Source organism: Equus quagga, chromosome 5 (genome assembly GCF_021613505.1).
Source record: "Equus quagga isolate Etosha38 chromosome 5, UCLA_HA_Equagga_1.0, whole genome shotgun sequence".
Classification (NCBI taxonomy): domain Eukaryota; kingdom Metazoa; phylum Chordata; class Mammalia; order Perissodactyla; family Equidae; genus Equus; species Equus quagga.
Genome location: NC_060271.1, coordinates 67,831,007 through 67,846,695, shown reverse-complemented (window position 1 = coordinate 67,846,695; position 15,689 = coordinate 67,831,007). Strand labels below are relative to the sequence as shown.

At 44.0% G+C, this 15,689-nt stretch overlaps 2 protein-coding genes across 4 annotated transcripts in view; one reads left to right on the top strand and one right to left on the bottom strand.

The window, feature by feature from the left end:
* Positions 1–15,689, top strand: part of DNAH6 (dynein axonemal heavy chain 6) — a 249,696-nt gene that overhangs the window by 232,532 nt on the left and 1,475 nt on the right. For both annotated transcript variants that reach the window (XM_046660053.1, XM_046660052.1), the window contains 6 exons: positions 772–901; positions 3,475–3,602; positions 7,056–7,241; positions 7,779–7,851; positions 8,668–8,819; positions 12,458–12,680. In XM_046660053.1, coding sequence (XP_046516009.1) covers positions 772–901; positions 3,475–3,602; positions 7,056–7,241; positions 7,779–7,851; positions 8,668–8,819; positions 12,458–12,680 — 892 coding nt within the window. The remainder of the gene's footprint in view (positions 1–771; positions 902–3,474; positions 3,603–7,055; positions 7,242–7,778; positions 7,852–8,667; positions 8,820–12,457; positions 12,681–15,689) is intronic.
* TRABD2A (TraB domain containing 2A) overlaps positions 819–15,689 on the bottom strand; it is a 74,640-nt gene continuing 59,769 nt past the window's right edge. For both annotated transcript variants that reach the window (XM_046660054.1, XM_046660056.1), the window contains exon 8: positions 819–922. The gene's annotated coding sequence lies outside the window, so the exon portion shown is untranslated. The remainder of the gene's footprint in view (positions 923–15,689) is intronic.

The window sequence follows — 15,689 nt, the reverse complement described above, 5'->3', positions numbered from 1 at the left end:
AAACTAAAGTTATATCTCTGGAAAGCAGGATCATGAATATTTTTTCTTTATACTTTTCTGTTTGCTAAATTTTCTATAATCCATATTTTTTCTAATTAAGAAATATGTTATTTAAATAAAAGTATGTTCTAAAATTGCATTCTCATTATCTTTTCCTCATCTTTATAACTGCCTTTTAAATGGCTAGCCAAAAAATTTTTGGCCTTTTTTTTTGAAGTAGATTAGCCCTGAGCTAACATCCACTGCCAATCCTCCTCTTTTTGCTGAGGAAGATTGGCCCTGAGATAACATCTGTGCCCATAGTCCTCTACTCTATATGTGGGACACCTGCCACAGCATGGGACAGTAGGTAGGTCCACACCCGGGATCCGAACCTGGGAATCCCGGGCCACCAAGCGGAGCGTGCAAACTTAACCCTGCTGCGCCACCAGGCTGGCCCTGACCATTTTTCATTGTGGTAAAATATATGTAACACAAAATTTACCATTCTAATCATTTTTAAGTATACAGTTGATTGGTATACAGTTAAGTATACAGCTGATTAAGTACATTCACATTGTTGCTCAACCAAAAAATTTTAAATATAACACTGACAACTATGTACTGTGCATTTCCAATGCGCACATTTTACCAACTCTATCTTTAACATAAAAAATATAATGTCCTTGTTTTTTGACAACTAGCATGATTTCTATAAGTAAACCATATGTGCTGCAAATTATTTTCTGAGAATCTGAGTCTTCACTGTTCTGTCTCTTCCCACCGTTACAGTACAAAGAGACCAACACTTTAATCAACATCATACTTGAGGTTCAGCCAAGGTCGTCTTCTGGTGGAGAGGGGAAAAGCAATGATGAAATTGTCCAAGAACTTGTTTCTTCTGTCCGGACCAGAGTTCCAGGTAATAAATAATTCTTGGCATCTGTATATAACGAGACTTTTAGGAATAAGCTCAGAGAGCTGAGTGACAAGCAGGTGTCCAAATTTGCTTATTATGTAGACTTTTCTTTACGTAGAGAGCTCTTATGTGGAGCTCTCCATTTATAGACTAGAAGCTACAGCACCTCCACGTCTCAACTGCCAGAAGCATTAGAAGCAAGTTGATTTCCAGCCCAGTGTAACTTTAACCGGACTTTTTCCTGAGCTTCCTATTGACTCTAGACCTGTGCTGGCCAAGACAGTAGCCACCAGCCACATGTGACTACTTAAACTTAGATTTAAATAAAATTTAAAATTCATCTCCTCAACTGCACCAGCCACATTTCAAGTGAACACCACAGACAACATTTTCATCACCATTAGATGTGCTGTTACACAGTCCTGCTCTAGAATCCATTTCATTTTTTTCTCCATTTATGAGAAATAGCTAAATTAATTTCACCTTGTTTTCTGGGGAATCTTCCTGAATTATCACAGAGATCTACTTTCACACTTTTCTTAAAGTGACTTAGATTTAGATTTCTCAGTCTATTGTGAAACTAAACTGTTTCTCTCTCTATGCACAACACTTGTGACGCCAAATGTGTGTTTTCCATCACATTAAGCAATTCTCCAACTCTCTGGACACCCGCTGGGTGTTCTACAATTCAATTATGACACTAACTATTCAGAGCTAGCTCAGACCCCACAGATTAAGGGCTCAGTCCCACAAGACTGCCTCCCCTTCAGATGCCAATCACAAGTCTCGGGTTGTGATGTGCTCTTCTGAAGACCAGCTCTAAATCGAGGGTTCCCATTACCTGCTTCTCGGGTTCAGTAATTTGCTGGAGCAGCTCACAGAACTCAGGGAAACAGCTATTTAGATTTACCAGTTTACTTTAAAGGATATAATAAAGGATGAAGATAAACAGCCAAATGAAGAGGAACACAGGGCCAGGGCCAGAAGAGTCCCTAGTGCAGGGGCTTCTGTCCCGTGGAGTCAGCGTGCACCACCCTCCAGGCACCCTCCAGGTGGATCCGTTCACCAACCCAGAGTCTCTCCAAACCCCTTCCTTTAGGGTGTTTACCCACGACTGAGAAATCATTGGCCATTAATGGTTAACTCAACCTCCAGCCTCTCTCCCTGCCCAGGAGGTCACAGGTAGAGCTGCAAGTTCCAACCCTCTTATCACCTGGTTAGTTCCCCTGACAACCAGCCCCCATCCTTAGGAGCTTTCCAAAATTCACCTCATTAACATAAACTCAGCTGTGGTCAAAGGCTTATTTTGAATAACAAAAGACACTCCTTTCACCTTCATTCCTCAGGAGCTATTTTAGGAGCCTGGGTAAAAAACCAAGTATTATAAAAAATGATGCTCCTATCACTCTTATCACTTAGGAAATTACAAGGGTTTTAGGAGCTCTGGCCAGGAGCCAGGGACAAAGACCAAAATATATATTTATTACATCACAGTATCACAGACTGAGTCTTGCCAATACTCTTAAGGCCCCCAGAAGAAAGGGGGCTGTGGGACCTCAGAAGCCAGTTATCTGCCTCTTAAAACAGACCCTCAAAAGAATGTCTACTTGCATAGAAAGTTCCGTTGATGTTGAAGCAAACTGAGTTATTTTAGGAAGCAATTTTTAATGAAACTAAGATGGAGGGGTAGGTGGAAAAGAGAGGAAGACAGCTGGCTGGCTGGAGAGACAAGGTACTTGTTTCCTAGAGTTCCATTGACACCTGGGAGGTTGTCCTCTCTAAGTTTCATAAAGCTGATACTTTCACTGTGAAATGATCAGCGATGCCATCTGCTGAGACTGAGGGGACAGGGACACAATGGCTCAACGAGAGAACTGAGGGTTTGGGATGGCCCTGAGGGAGTGAGAGAAGACCAGGGACAGGGAGCGCAGCACTGTGGATGGACAAGAGACTGGACTAACTCCCACTGCTGTGTGACTCTTCGACAGCAGCCGAAATGTGAGTGGTCAAGAAGCGTTTGGTATATGTATTTCAGAGCCATTCGTTCGCTCACGCTTTGCTCAGATATGCAAGGAAAATGCAGTTCCTTCATTTTTTATAGCTTATATGAGCCTCCATTTGCTGGATTGTAGGAAAAACGAAGAGCGAAGTTTTTGATCCAGATTGAACCACGGGTCTGTTTAATAATTCAGTCAGACCCTCTGAGTAATGCTCAGTAACTTGGAACAAATGCCAAGTCTCTCCCATCTCTCAATCTCCCACCCCTAACCCCTCATCTTCAAGATGCTAAGCAGGTGTGCAGGGAAGAGTGAGGCTTACATACTTGCAAGGCAGAGGAGAAGACTCAGAGTCCCTGGCACCTCTGGTCTCAGGGATGCCCCTTGTCTCCCCAGTAGCTGCTTGTCCTGCTAGCATTTGCCACTGAAGTCTGCATGGCCTGACCCCCTTTCAGCCTCGACCCAGGCGGGAGAGAAGTTGGCTTTAAGAAAGGTTAAGATAAGTGCATTACAATAGCAATGTTATGAGGACAGAAATCAATGATAATTGATCTGAGGAATCAGCTGTGTGTGTTTCAGAAAAACTAGAAATGGAGAGTGCTTCTGAGAGCCTTTTCGTCAAGGATCCTCAAGGACGCCTCAACTCACTGACCACCGTTCTTGGACAAGAAGTGGACCGGTTTAACAATCTGCTGAAGCTAATACATGTAATGAGCACTCACTGCCATCATTGCTATGGGGTATCAAAGCTTTGGGGAGAATTGTCTAATAATATGAATTTTCCATTCCCATCACTTCAACCATTTTGGATGTACTTCCATTTGGATATGCTGACAACTCTTCAAACCCAATTTATCTGAGATTGAATTCACCCTTCTCTACAAGGCTGTGTTCCCTGTCTCTAATAATGGCTTAGTCAATATGTGACATTACAAATCTTCAGTCTCCTCATTATCCGAACTTACACTCTTAGAATTACCATTGACTCTCTAGAAATTTGATCAGGCACCTAAGCACTCAATTAAGAGAGATTCAGTGCTTTTCCTGATGTCTAGTTTGCAGCTAATAACATAGTCTTTATGAAGACTATAAAAACCAGAGTTTCTCGGAGTGTGGGCCACAGAACACCTGCATGAGAATTCGCTATGCTGCACGTTCAAAATGTGGATTCCCTGATCGCACTCCAGACCTACTGAGACAGAATTCCTTGAAGTAAAGCCTGGGAATATGAATTTTAAATAAACTCCCCCAGAAGAATTCAATGCAACTAAAATTTGAGAACAACTCTTTGGTCCTTTGCCTTTTGCTCAGGAATGCTTTCTCTCTGGATGGCCGAGTTTATAATGATGGCTGAAGGCCTTCCTGGTTTCTCTGTGCCTAACTTTGATAAGGGAAACACAAAAACTATTAGAGAACAAATATTGAGCATTAACAGGAAAACTTTTACTGCCAAGCAGGGACCAAATACCTAGCACAGAGTCAAGGCTCAGTGATAAGACTGGAGAGGACAGCTGGAGTTAATCTTTCAAAGCCAAAGACCGTCTGTCCCCTATTAGGAAAACAAAGTCTCTGAATGTTGCTGTGGCTGGCAAAACCTAGGCTTGTGGATTGGGCAGACACTGGGTCAGCTGAATATATGAAGTCCTCAACGTGGGACTAAGGCATCTGGTCAGATATATATCAGTATCCAGTTCAGGGCTTATCACCTCCTGTATTGAATGAATCAGGGTACAGATTAAGCTTCTGTGATAAGGACCCCCAAATACAGCGGCCAAAACAAGATGGAAATTCACTTCTCTCTCCGCGAACAGCCCAGAGAAAGCCCTGTCTAGTTAATCTTGCTTTGTGAGCTCCTCCAGGGACCCCAGCTGGAAGGGTGGCTCTTCCAGCTTTAACAGGTAACTTCCAACTCTGGATCTAAGGTGGCTGCCGCAATTGGCCCTTTTTACCAGTCAGTGGGATGAGGGAAACAGAGGGCCAAGGGAAAGCAACTTCCTCATAAAAATGTGATCCCGAGTTGCGTACATCATTTCTTCTTGTATCCCATTAGCCAAAACTTAGTCACATGGCCACGCTCCAGCTGCAAGGGTGGCTGGGAAATATAGTCTCTGGGTGGATTGCTCTGTGCCCAGCTAAAACTAAGGAGGTACTATTGTTCAAAGGAAGAAGAGATGGATGCTGCTTATCTCTTGCCTCTTCCACATCATGACCTTTCACCCACTCTAAGATAGACAAGTCTGAATGTCACTTCCTCCATAAAATCTTCCTGGAACACCAGTCCTTACCTCCACCACCGGATGACTTAGGAGCCCCTCCTCAGGCTCTATCATTTCCGGTGTCTGTGTATCTCACTCTACTTACCACGTTGTTTTGTAATTACCCCTCCATGAGTATGGCTCACCCAATAGAAAATGAACTTCTGAAGAAAGCTGGACTGCTATATTACTCATCCGTTTTTCTAGTGCCTGACACATACTAAATAGTCCATGAATATTTGAATGTGCAACTGAACAAATCTGGCTCTCAGGCCTCCCCATGGTCATTTCTTGTGCTCAAACAATAATGTCCCCCAATAATAGAGGCATTCACCTAATGGAAGTAGAAGGCGGAGGCGTCCAGGGAAAGGCAGCCTACAAGGCAATCAGGAATCACAGCAGAGCACTCCCACTGAGGGAGGGGTGGTGGCCACCACCACATGCTGGGCCTGCACCAGAGCCCTTCCTCACCCTCACCTCTGCCCAGTCCTGCCTTGCCCTGGCTCTCTCCCAGCCTCACCTTCACCTCCCCCGGGAAACAGCACGGCAGCACCAGGGTGGCAATAAGGAAGGCCAAGCAAGGCAGCCACTCCCAGGGCCTTGGGGCTGCCATCTTGGTGAGCTCACTCTCCTCCAGATCATTACAGAACTGTGAGTCAGGGCAGGACCTGGAAGAGATGAGGCCATCCTATTATTCAAGATTCTAGCTATAGGAGAGAACATTTTGGGGCGCGCTTTCTCCCATCAAACGCACCTGTCTGTTGGCTGCCTCCTCCGCAGAGTCGGCTACAATGCGGCCTCTGTCTGTTTGAAGCAGACCTAGAAGGCGCTGGCAGCCTGATCCTCCATCTCTCTGACTTCAGCCTTCTCTCCACATTTTGAACATATCTTCTGCTACCTTTTTCCATTCCCAGTGTCTGTGGTAGGCCACTGTTTCAGCCCTGACTGAGGGCCTCCTTGCTGCACTCTGCTGCAAATGGTTCCTCAGATCCTAAGGGCAAATCTAATTAAGCGTCTGCTTTTTTATACCACTGCCTCTTGTGAAAAGAGATAGGAGGAGGGGAATAACTCCATGAAAAGGATGACCAGCCTTGTTTCATCCACATCCTCCCTATCTCTAGCACTATGTGCATGTGGTCCTGGAACTTATTTTTTGCATCAACATAAATCTGGCCTCTAACATCTTCTTATAGTATTTTCCAAGTATATGGCAGTCCTTTTCACAAAACTGGAACCCATGAGGGCCATCCAGTCTATATGCCCCACCTTCATCTTTAGCCAGGCGGCACATATGACCCTGTACTTCCCATGGCTGCTGGCCCAGCGTCTCTCAGGACCACTGCCTGCCTCTATCTTCTGCTGAGGTGAGAGGAGAATAAAGGGCATGTCTTAAGAAGTAGTGTTTCCAGTACTAGGAGACTGTCCGGTATCCGCTGAAAGACTGGTCAGATCTAAGAATCTCCCCTTTCTGCCATAACTCTTGGGACTGCCAGCACCCCTGGGCTGAGTTGGCCAGTGGCATGAGGTAGTTCCCACGTCCTCAGCCCCGCTCCATGGTTCCCAAATCACTAACCGTCAGGCCCATTCTTCCTTCAGCCTGGAAGAGAACAGGACTTTTTCTAGGCTTCTGTGGATATTTCTCCTCCTTCCCTTCTTTCCACTTCATTGGATTATGCCACTGCCTGCCTGAATGGTCCCCCACCCCCAGGTCTTACACTCCATGGTCACATGTGGTAAAAATGCATGAAAGATTGGAGGGTCCAGCCCAGCAGATGGTGTGTAGAGAGGGTGGAACCCAGCAAGTGGGCCTTTCAGCCCAAGGCAGTACCTACCACCACAACTGAGTGTCCTTCCCACTTGATAATTACATCTGTGTGGGGCAGCAAGCTTTTTTTGTTCTTTCAGACTTCTCTAGAAACACTCAACAAAGCCATTGCTGGACTTGTGGTGATGTCTGAAGAAATGGAAAAAGTGTATAACAGTTTCCTCAACAACCAGGTTCCCTCTCTGTGGTCCAACACAGCCTACCCTTCCCTGAAGCCACTGGGATCATGGGTCAAAGACCTTATGCTGAGGACCGCGTTTGTGGACGTAAGAAAATGCTCTTCTTTGGGCTTTGATGAATCTAGCAACACGGTTGGCTCTGAGGTCCATAGGAAGCCCTAGCTAACTGAAATATCGACAGCTTTGAGGGATCGTCTGAGTCCAAAGAAAAAGAAACTTCCAGAATGGCATCACCTTAAAAGTCTTATGCTGATTATAATGTAGTTTGCCCTAGGCCTTTATCCTCACATCCCAGTTTAATTCCAGGCCTTGGCGTTTCAGATCTAGTTCATGGGACCCCACTGTGCAGTACAGAACAAATCTGAAATGGGTCCAAACTGCCAGGTGTGACCTTGCTGCCGTCTCCCTCTTCTGTACTCTCTGTAATAACCAGGTTCTGGGTTGGTGGTCAGGCTAGTGGGTGGGGAAGGGGGACAGAGCAGGCAGTAAGAATGGGGCTAGTGACTAACTCGGGACTGGATCAGATACGGCCTCCTGAGAGGTCCTCCAAAATATGACTTTGATTTAAATGACAAACTCCATCTCAGAAAAACAGTACATTATGGTATAATGTTTCTCCTTTAGTTGTGGCTCAAAAGAGGACAGCCTAAGTCCTTCTGGATCTCCGGTTTCTTCTTTCCACAAGGATTTCTAACAGGTACCAGTGCTTTCCCTAGAAAAATCCCACAGGAAAGATGATGGTTTGTTTCATGTTGGGTTTCTAGGAACTGGGAAAGTGGCATGGCTGCTAATGGCCTAACTATGGGGCTCTTGTCTATAGGGCAGTCCAATAAGGCCCTGCTCTTCCCCGCTTGCTGGGGAAAAGCATGACAGAAATAGCAGATGTTCCCCCTACAACCTAATCCCTGCCCCTCTCAGGTGACACAAGTGCCAGCACTGCTGCCCCTGTGAACGCAAACAGTGTGCCCCCAATGCCCCACGTGACCCCTGCTCAAGGACACCACCTGCTGTGGCCCCAACTCTGAACAGCTTCCTTCCCTCTAAAAGATACTCCTGATTTCCCTCCAGCAGCCCTGGGAATTCAGGCTGGGAGCCCAGAGGGGACCAGGGCCTCTGGGCCACTAGATGCTAATCAGCTGAGCCCTTAATCTGTCTCATTCTGAATCCCTAATAAACAGCACATACAGGACAAGCTGAGCAAGATTCTAACATTGGGGAGATTGGGCTCTGAAATCCTCACTGGCAGAGCAGTGCACTTCAGACTTGGCCTTCTTCCCTCTCTTTCCAGCCAAGACCAAAATTTGTATCTGCCTTGGCTCCACCGCGCCCAACATCCCCCCTGCAGGCTCCCTGTCTCTGTGAACTAATTCAGAATAAGGTGTTAATGGTTGGGTCTTCTTGATAGAGAGGAAGCTCTCTAATGCTAGAGCAGCCTGGTTGGGGTGAGTGGGGGCCAAGTTTAGGAGCAGCGGCCTCGTTTGAAGGACCCAGCTTTCTGGTTTTCTATTTACAGGAACTCTTCAAAATCATGCTCGGAAATACAATTTGCCTATAGATGAGCTGAATTTCAAGTACAACATGATTCCTACCTATCGGGATCAAGCCGCAGTTATAGAGGCTGCCAAGACAGTCCAGTTTGGACAAGAACTGCCCATGGACATGGAGGTATTCTCCCCGTGACTACTGTTACACCAAAGCAGCTTCTGTCCCACTGTCGCTCAATATCTCAGCCAACCTCCCCTGCCCCTCCCCTACTGCCTCCCAGAGGGGCAGGATGGGACTCACACCCCTAAGACAAGCTCCCCAATTAGCAATGACTAGATAAAAACTGCTTAAATTAGTCTGATTTGTTGAAATATTTTTTAAAGCAATACTGTTTTATTTCTTTAGATACTAACTTGGTTCTAAAGCCAATTTCAATGTGGGGTGGGAGATGGGGGTTTACACACCCACAAGCCATTCTCACACGCAAGCTGGGTGATTTACAGTTCAACTCAATTCTGACACTATCTACCCAGAAACAGCATCAGATCCCACAGGTTAAGGGCTCAGTCCTACAAGACTGTCCCCATCCCTCCCAACTTCAGACAGCAGTTGTCACCTGTGCTTCTAACCAGCTGCTATAAATCAGAAGTTCCTGCGACTCCCTCTTAGGGTTCAATTAATTTAATAGAGTGGCTCACAGAAGTCAGAGAAACTACTTACTTACTAGATTACCAGTGTATTAGAAAAGGATATAACTTAGGAACAGCAAGATAGACGAGGTGAATAGGGCAAAGCACGGACAAAGGGCATGGAGCTCCCAGCTCTGCAGGCGTGCCACTCTCCCTGAATCCCTATGTGTTCACCAGCCCAGAGTCTCTCCAGATCCCATCTTTTGGGTTTTCACGGAGGTTTCATTACATAGGCATGATTGATCAAATCATCGACCATTGGTGATTGAACTTGATCTCCAACCCCTCTCTCCTCCCCAGAGGTCAGGGGGTGAGACAAAGTTCCAACCCTCTAATCACAGGGGTGGCTCCACTGGCAACCGGCCCCTAACCTTAGGTGCTTTCCAAAAGTGACTTCATTAACATGACAAAGGACGTCTTTATCACCCTCAACACTCAGGAAATTCCAAGGGTTTTGGGAGCTGGGAGTCAGGAACCATGGACGAAGACCAAATACATATGAGAAATATATTTTGGTCATCTGAATAACCAAATATATGTTTTCCTTATTAATCCCCATATCGCAGATACCTACAGTAACTTTCTCCTTGTGGAGGCACTATAGTAAGAGGTTAAAAGCAAGAATTTCAGAAGCAGGCAGGCCAGGGTTTAAATTCTGACTCCCCCCTCGCCAGCTGTGTATACTAGAGCAATTACTAACACGTCTGCACCTCGATGTTCTCATCTGTAAAATGGGGCTGACGCCACCAATCTCATAGTTGTGGGGCAGTGTAAATGAATCCACAGATGTCATGTGACTGGCACCTTAGTGTGCCCACAATAAATAACGATTATTATAGGCTGAATTTATCAGCTGTCTCCTAGTAGAAGTGATATGCTAATTTCATACATTACATAACCGATAGGAATGCACTAAGGAAGCAGTTGAAACTCTGCTTACATAGTTTACACCCGCTAGAGCAGAGGTTCTCGAAGTGTGGTCCCCAGACCAGCAGCATCAGCATTACCTGGGAACTTGTCAGAAATGCAAATTCCAAGGACTCATTCCAGACCTACCGCATCACAAACTCTGGGCTGGGGCCCAGAAACCTGTGTTTTAACAAGTCCTACAGTTTGAGAATCACTGCTCTAGAATATCAGCAATTCCCAACCTGACCCCAGGTTAGAATCACCTGCAGTACTTTTAAAAACTCCCAGTACCCAGGCTACACCCCATTATATCAGAATCACCCCACTTCCATCAGGCATCCTTATTTTTTAAAGCCCCCCTAGTGATTCCAGTAGACAGCCAGGGATGAGAACCACTGCCGACCTGAGCACCCAGCTTCGATGTGCTGAGATATTGATGGGGGAGGGGAGCATCTGCTTCAAAGCACCTGTCCATCCCAGTGAGCCTTGTAAATATAGTTTTCTATCGGTGCCATGAGATCAAAGATCTGCTCCAGATTGCTCTTGCCAATAAAGTACTCACACTAACCAATCAGTGTAGGTAGGGTTGAATGGCTTTTACTAAACTTAAAATATCATGGTATTAGTAGGAATTGCTCCTGGGTAATTCCATCCGTATCCACCCCACTCAGATCTGATTGCCAAAAACTCACACAGGTCAGACTGACCCCATATTCATGGCTTACTCTATGAAATACTATAACCCCATGCCTCTGAATTGCCTGTATCTTAAAATGATAATAAAAAGGCTTACATCCTTAAGGAAATTTGTTTTAGCATCGAATTATTTTTAAAAGTAAGAGGAAAATAAATTTAGAGATGCACTCCTCGTTATTTGGAGACCCTTCTTAGTCAGGAGGGCAGAACTCCAGCCAGGTACAGCAGGCCTCGCTGAGGCCTTCCAGGATGGTGCAGGATGTTGGCCCTGCTCTGTGCCTGGCACATTCTGTCTGCCACATAGGCTGACTCTGATGGACAGAAGTTTACAGTGACTGCCGGGCCTCTGTCCCTCCACCCTGCCCCGTTCACACCACATCTCCACTTGGGTCGTATGCACTGAGCCATGACAATGCCTTAGAATCTCTGCCTTCTCTGAAGACCTCAAGTTGTCTAACTGGCCTGTCTCCTGGTCCTCCCAGCAAATGTCTGCAAGAGACTGTTTAGACAGCTCTAGTTCTGTTACACACAAGCAGGACCGCCGTTAGCCCCTTTGCTGCCTTTGTGCAGTTCAGGAAAAGGCACTCCCTCTAGGTGGATGCCCACGTGGCTCCCACACATGGCTTGGCAAGTGGTTAGCAGGACGCTTTCAGCCTCCACTCAGGCAAATGTGCACACACGTACATAGCAGCCTCCAAAACAGGAAGGCCCATTGCGCTCAAAAGACAAAGTCCAGGACACTAGAAGGTCACCACCAGCCCAAAAGAGCTTACTATCCTTTTATTCTTTATGATATACTTATGTCTACACTGCTTGATCCTCTGCCTGCAGCTATGAAGCTCCAACTATTGAATTATCCAAAATTTGTCCCCAGAACTGGCCAAATTCACTCAGTGTTTAAGGAAGAGGGACATAGAAGCCCACAATTGGCAGAAATTGTACACCAGTGGTGACATCTGATCACAGGACATTGAGGGCAGAGTCTCTCTCGCTCTCTCTCTCCGCCCCCCTCCTCTCCTTCTCCCTGTTTCTCCTCTCTCTCTCTCTCCTTTAATAGAAACATTAGAAATTGAGCATAATTTCTTTAAAAAAAAAAAAAGGAGCTTTCCATAGGCACTCTGCAAATGTTATTGCAGATATATAATCCATCTGCTAGGAAAGCACCCAGATCCTTGAAAGACCTAACTGAACAAAGAAAGATGATAATCACAGCCCTCTTATCCCATCTGCTTCAAAATGAGAAGGAAGAGGTCATAATATCATGATATGCGATAGTCTGAAGCCCATAAATGGGTTTCCCAGGGTTATCCCCTATTAGACATCTTGGTAGAGTATGAGTTTTGGTGTCAAAATAGGAAGCAAGTAATTTTACCTTTCAGAGCCTCCATATTCTCCTCCCTGGAATGTGAGAAATAACAGCAATCTATAATTAACTCACTGATGAGGATGTGGGACGCAAGAGACGTCCCACAGCTGCTGATCCCCTTCTCCTCTTCTCACCTTTAAATTTCTGGTATCTTTCAGTTGCCCTCTCCTGAGGATGGCGTACTTGTTCATGGAATGTTCATGGATGCTTCTCGATGGGACGATAATGAGATGGTGATAGAAGATGCATTGCCCGGACAGATGAATCCAATGCTGCCTGTGGTGCATTTTGAACCTCAACAAAATTATGAGCCAAACCCAACACTTTACCACTCCCCACTTTATAAAACAGGGGCCCGGGCAGGAACACTGTCAACCACAGGTAAGGACATTCTAAGACTGGTACAAATAATGACCAAATGCAAACTACAATCAAAGTCCACACAGAAACCTATAATATGCAAAGGCGGATCTTGAGCAAATTAGCTACGCTTAAGATGAGGCCACACTTATAACATACAAATTTAGAAATGTTGTAAATTTTGTTTCTTTTAATACTGAGTGTGGATTGATGTTATAAAACTAATGCTTGCCTCTATTAGTCTTATAAGTAGAAAATAGAGTTCATTGGGCAGTGACTTCTAATTTTAAAGCGATGGACTAAGAAGACACTAAAATCTATCTCTCACCAAATCCATCGAGACTCATCATAGAAAAGAGATTTAAAAATAAACTAATGAATAGAATGCGATGCCAACAAAAGGGAAATCTGAGTGGACCTGAAACTGAGATATAGCCCTGAAAAAAGGAACCAGATAGGAAAAAAAAGCCATTATCAACCAACAAGCTAAAGAACTGAATTCAGGCGGCTAAAGAGTGAGCAAAGGGAAGGCACTGAGAAAATCCCTCCAAATACCTCACAACGAAATTAAAAAAAAAAGTGATACTGTGGAAAAAGTCAAAATTTCCAACATTTATCTACTATACTAGCAATCTAGAAGGAGAAAGTAGAGAGAATGAAAGAGTGATAATATTTGAAGAAATAACGGCTGATAATTTCCCAGAACTGAAGAAACACTTGAGTCCTCAAATTACCAGATCTCACAAAGTCGTAGGGATGACTTTTTAAAACATAAATAAAGAAATAAACAATCAAATTTCGAAAAGAAACAGAGATATATCAAAGTGATACTTAGGACTATGAGAAAGAAAGAAAGAAAATCCTCAAAGCAAAGAAATAAAATGTATTAATACACTGAAACTAAAATTCCAGAGATTGAGAATCTCATTGCCAAACAGTGCATATAAAAATAGGGAAACATCTTCAAAGGGCTGAGAAAAACAACTTTGAACCAGAAATGCAAAAGCAGCCAAATTATCATCCAAGAGGGAAGGCGTAATAAAGACAGCCTTAGACATACAAAGCCTCTGAATTAGTCACCACTGACCGTCTATTTACCACACACACACACACACACAGTTAAACCGTTAAAAGTTTGACCATAAAAACTCTCATACACTGCTGGTGGGAATGCAAACTGGTGCAGCCACTATGGAAAACAGTATGGAGATTTCTCAAAAAGTTAAAAATAGAACTACCATACGATCCAGCCATTCCACTACTGGGTATCTATCCAAAGAGCTTGAAGTCTGCAATTCCAAAAGTCCTATGCACCCCAATGTTCATTGCAGCATTATTTACAATAGCCAAGACATGGAAGCAACCTAAATGCCCATCAACAGATGAATGGATAAAGAAGATGTGGTACATATATACAATGGAATACTACTCAGCTGCAAAACAGAACAAAATCATTCCATTTGCAATAACATGGATGGACCTTGAGGGAATTATGTTAAGTTAAATAAGCCAGTTAGAGAAGGATAATCTCTGTATGACTCCACTCATAGGAGGAATTTAAAAATGTGGACAAAGAGAACAGTTTAGTGGATACCAGGGGAAAGGTGGGGTGGGGGGTGGGCACAAAGGGTGAAGTGGTGCACCTACAACACAACTGACAAACATTAATGTACAACTGAAATTTCACAAGATTGTAACCTATCATTAACTCAATAAAAAAAGAAAGGTTTGACCATAAAAATGATTTTAATAGTTTGTAAATAAATTTCCAAATGATAGAAATATGGGAGACGGGGCAGGGCAGAAAGAAGTAAAAACTCTTCCTCATTTGAATGGAGAATATAGATACTGATGATAAATATTTATTTGTCTAATAAAATCTTTAGTTAAAGTATGTTCTCTGGGGCTGGCCCTGTGGCGGAGAGGTTAAGTTGATGTGCTCTGCTTCAGAGGCCCAGGGTCTCGCCAGTTCGGATCCTGGGTGTGGACCTAGCACTGCTCATCAGGCCATGCTGAGGGCGGCGTCCCACACAGCACAACCAGAAGGACCTACAGCTAGAATATACAACTACGTACTGGGGGGTTTGGGAGAGAAGAAGAAAAAAAAAGGATTGGCAACAGATGTTAGCTCAGGTGCCAATATTTAAAAAAAAATAAAAAATAAAGTAAAATTAAAAAGTCTGTTCTCCAAGGGTAACATAGAGAATAAAACTAAAATATTCGCTCCTATCACATGCCTTGATCTCCCACTCCTATGACAAATCTAAAGTATTAACAGGTATTTGTTTAATTGATAATGGTATGTACAAGTTTCTGTGTGGACATATGCTTTCATTTATCTTGGGTAAATGTCTAGGAGCAGAATGATCATATGTTAGGTATATGTTTAACTTTTTAAGAAACTGCCAAACTGTTTTCCCAAGTGGCCATCCAGCAGTCCCTCTAGGAGTGGGTGAGGGGTCTGCTTCCTCCAGACCCTCCCCACCACTTAGTATGAGCAATCTTTTTAATTTTGGGTGATAGATAGGTAGATAAATAACAGTGGTATCTCATTGTGGTTTTCATTTGCATTTCCCTAATGACTAATGACACTGACCATCTTTTCTTGTCTTCTCTGTCTTCTCTGATGAGCTGTCTGTTCAAATCTTTTGCCCACTTTTTGAGTCATTTGTCTTATCATTGACTAAAATTCAAACAGGAACTCTGTCTTTCTGGCAAGAGGAACCAAGAAAAGGTAGATATTAAAACGATGTTGCACTGGCACAAAATACATCTAATTAGATGAAATGCACTAGATAGAGAGCCTAAAGATACACTGTGTGTATGCGGAAACTTGACATATAATAGCAGCCTCATTTAAAATTGGTCAGGAACAGAGAAGTTCCTCCACAAATGGTGCTGGGAGAATTGGTTATACCAAACTTAGATCCTTAACTCACATCACATACAAAAATTAAATCATGGATGGATTCTACAGACTTAATCATCACTAAATTTCAAAATTATCAACCCTAATGAAATAATGGCTCT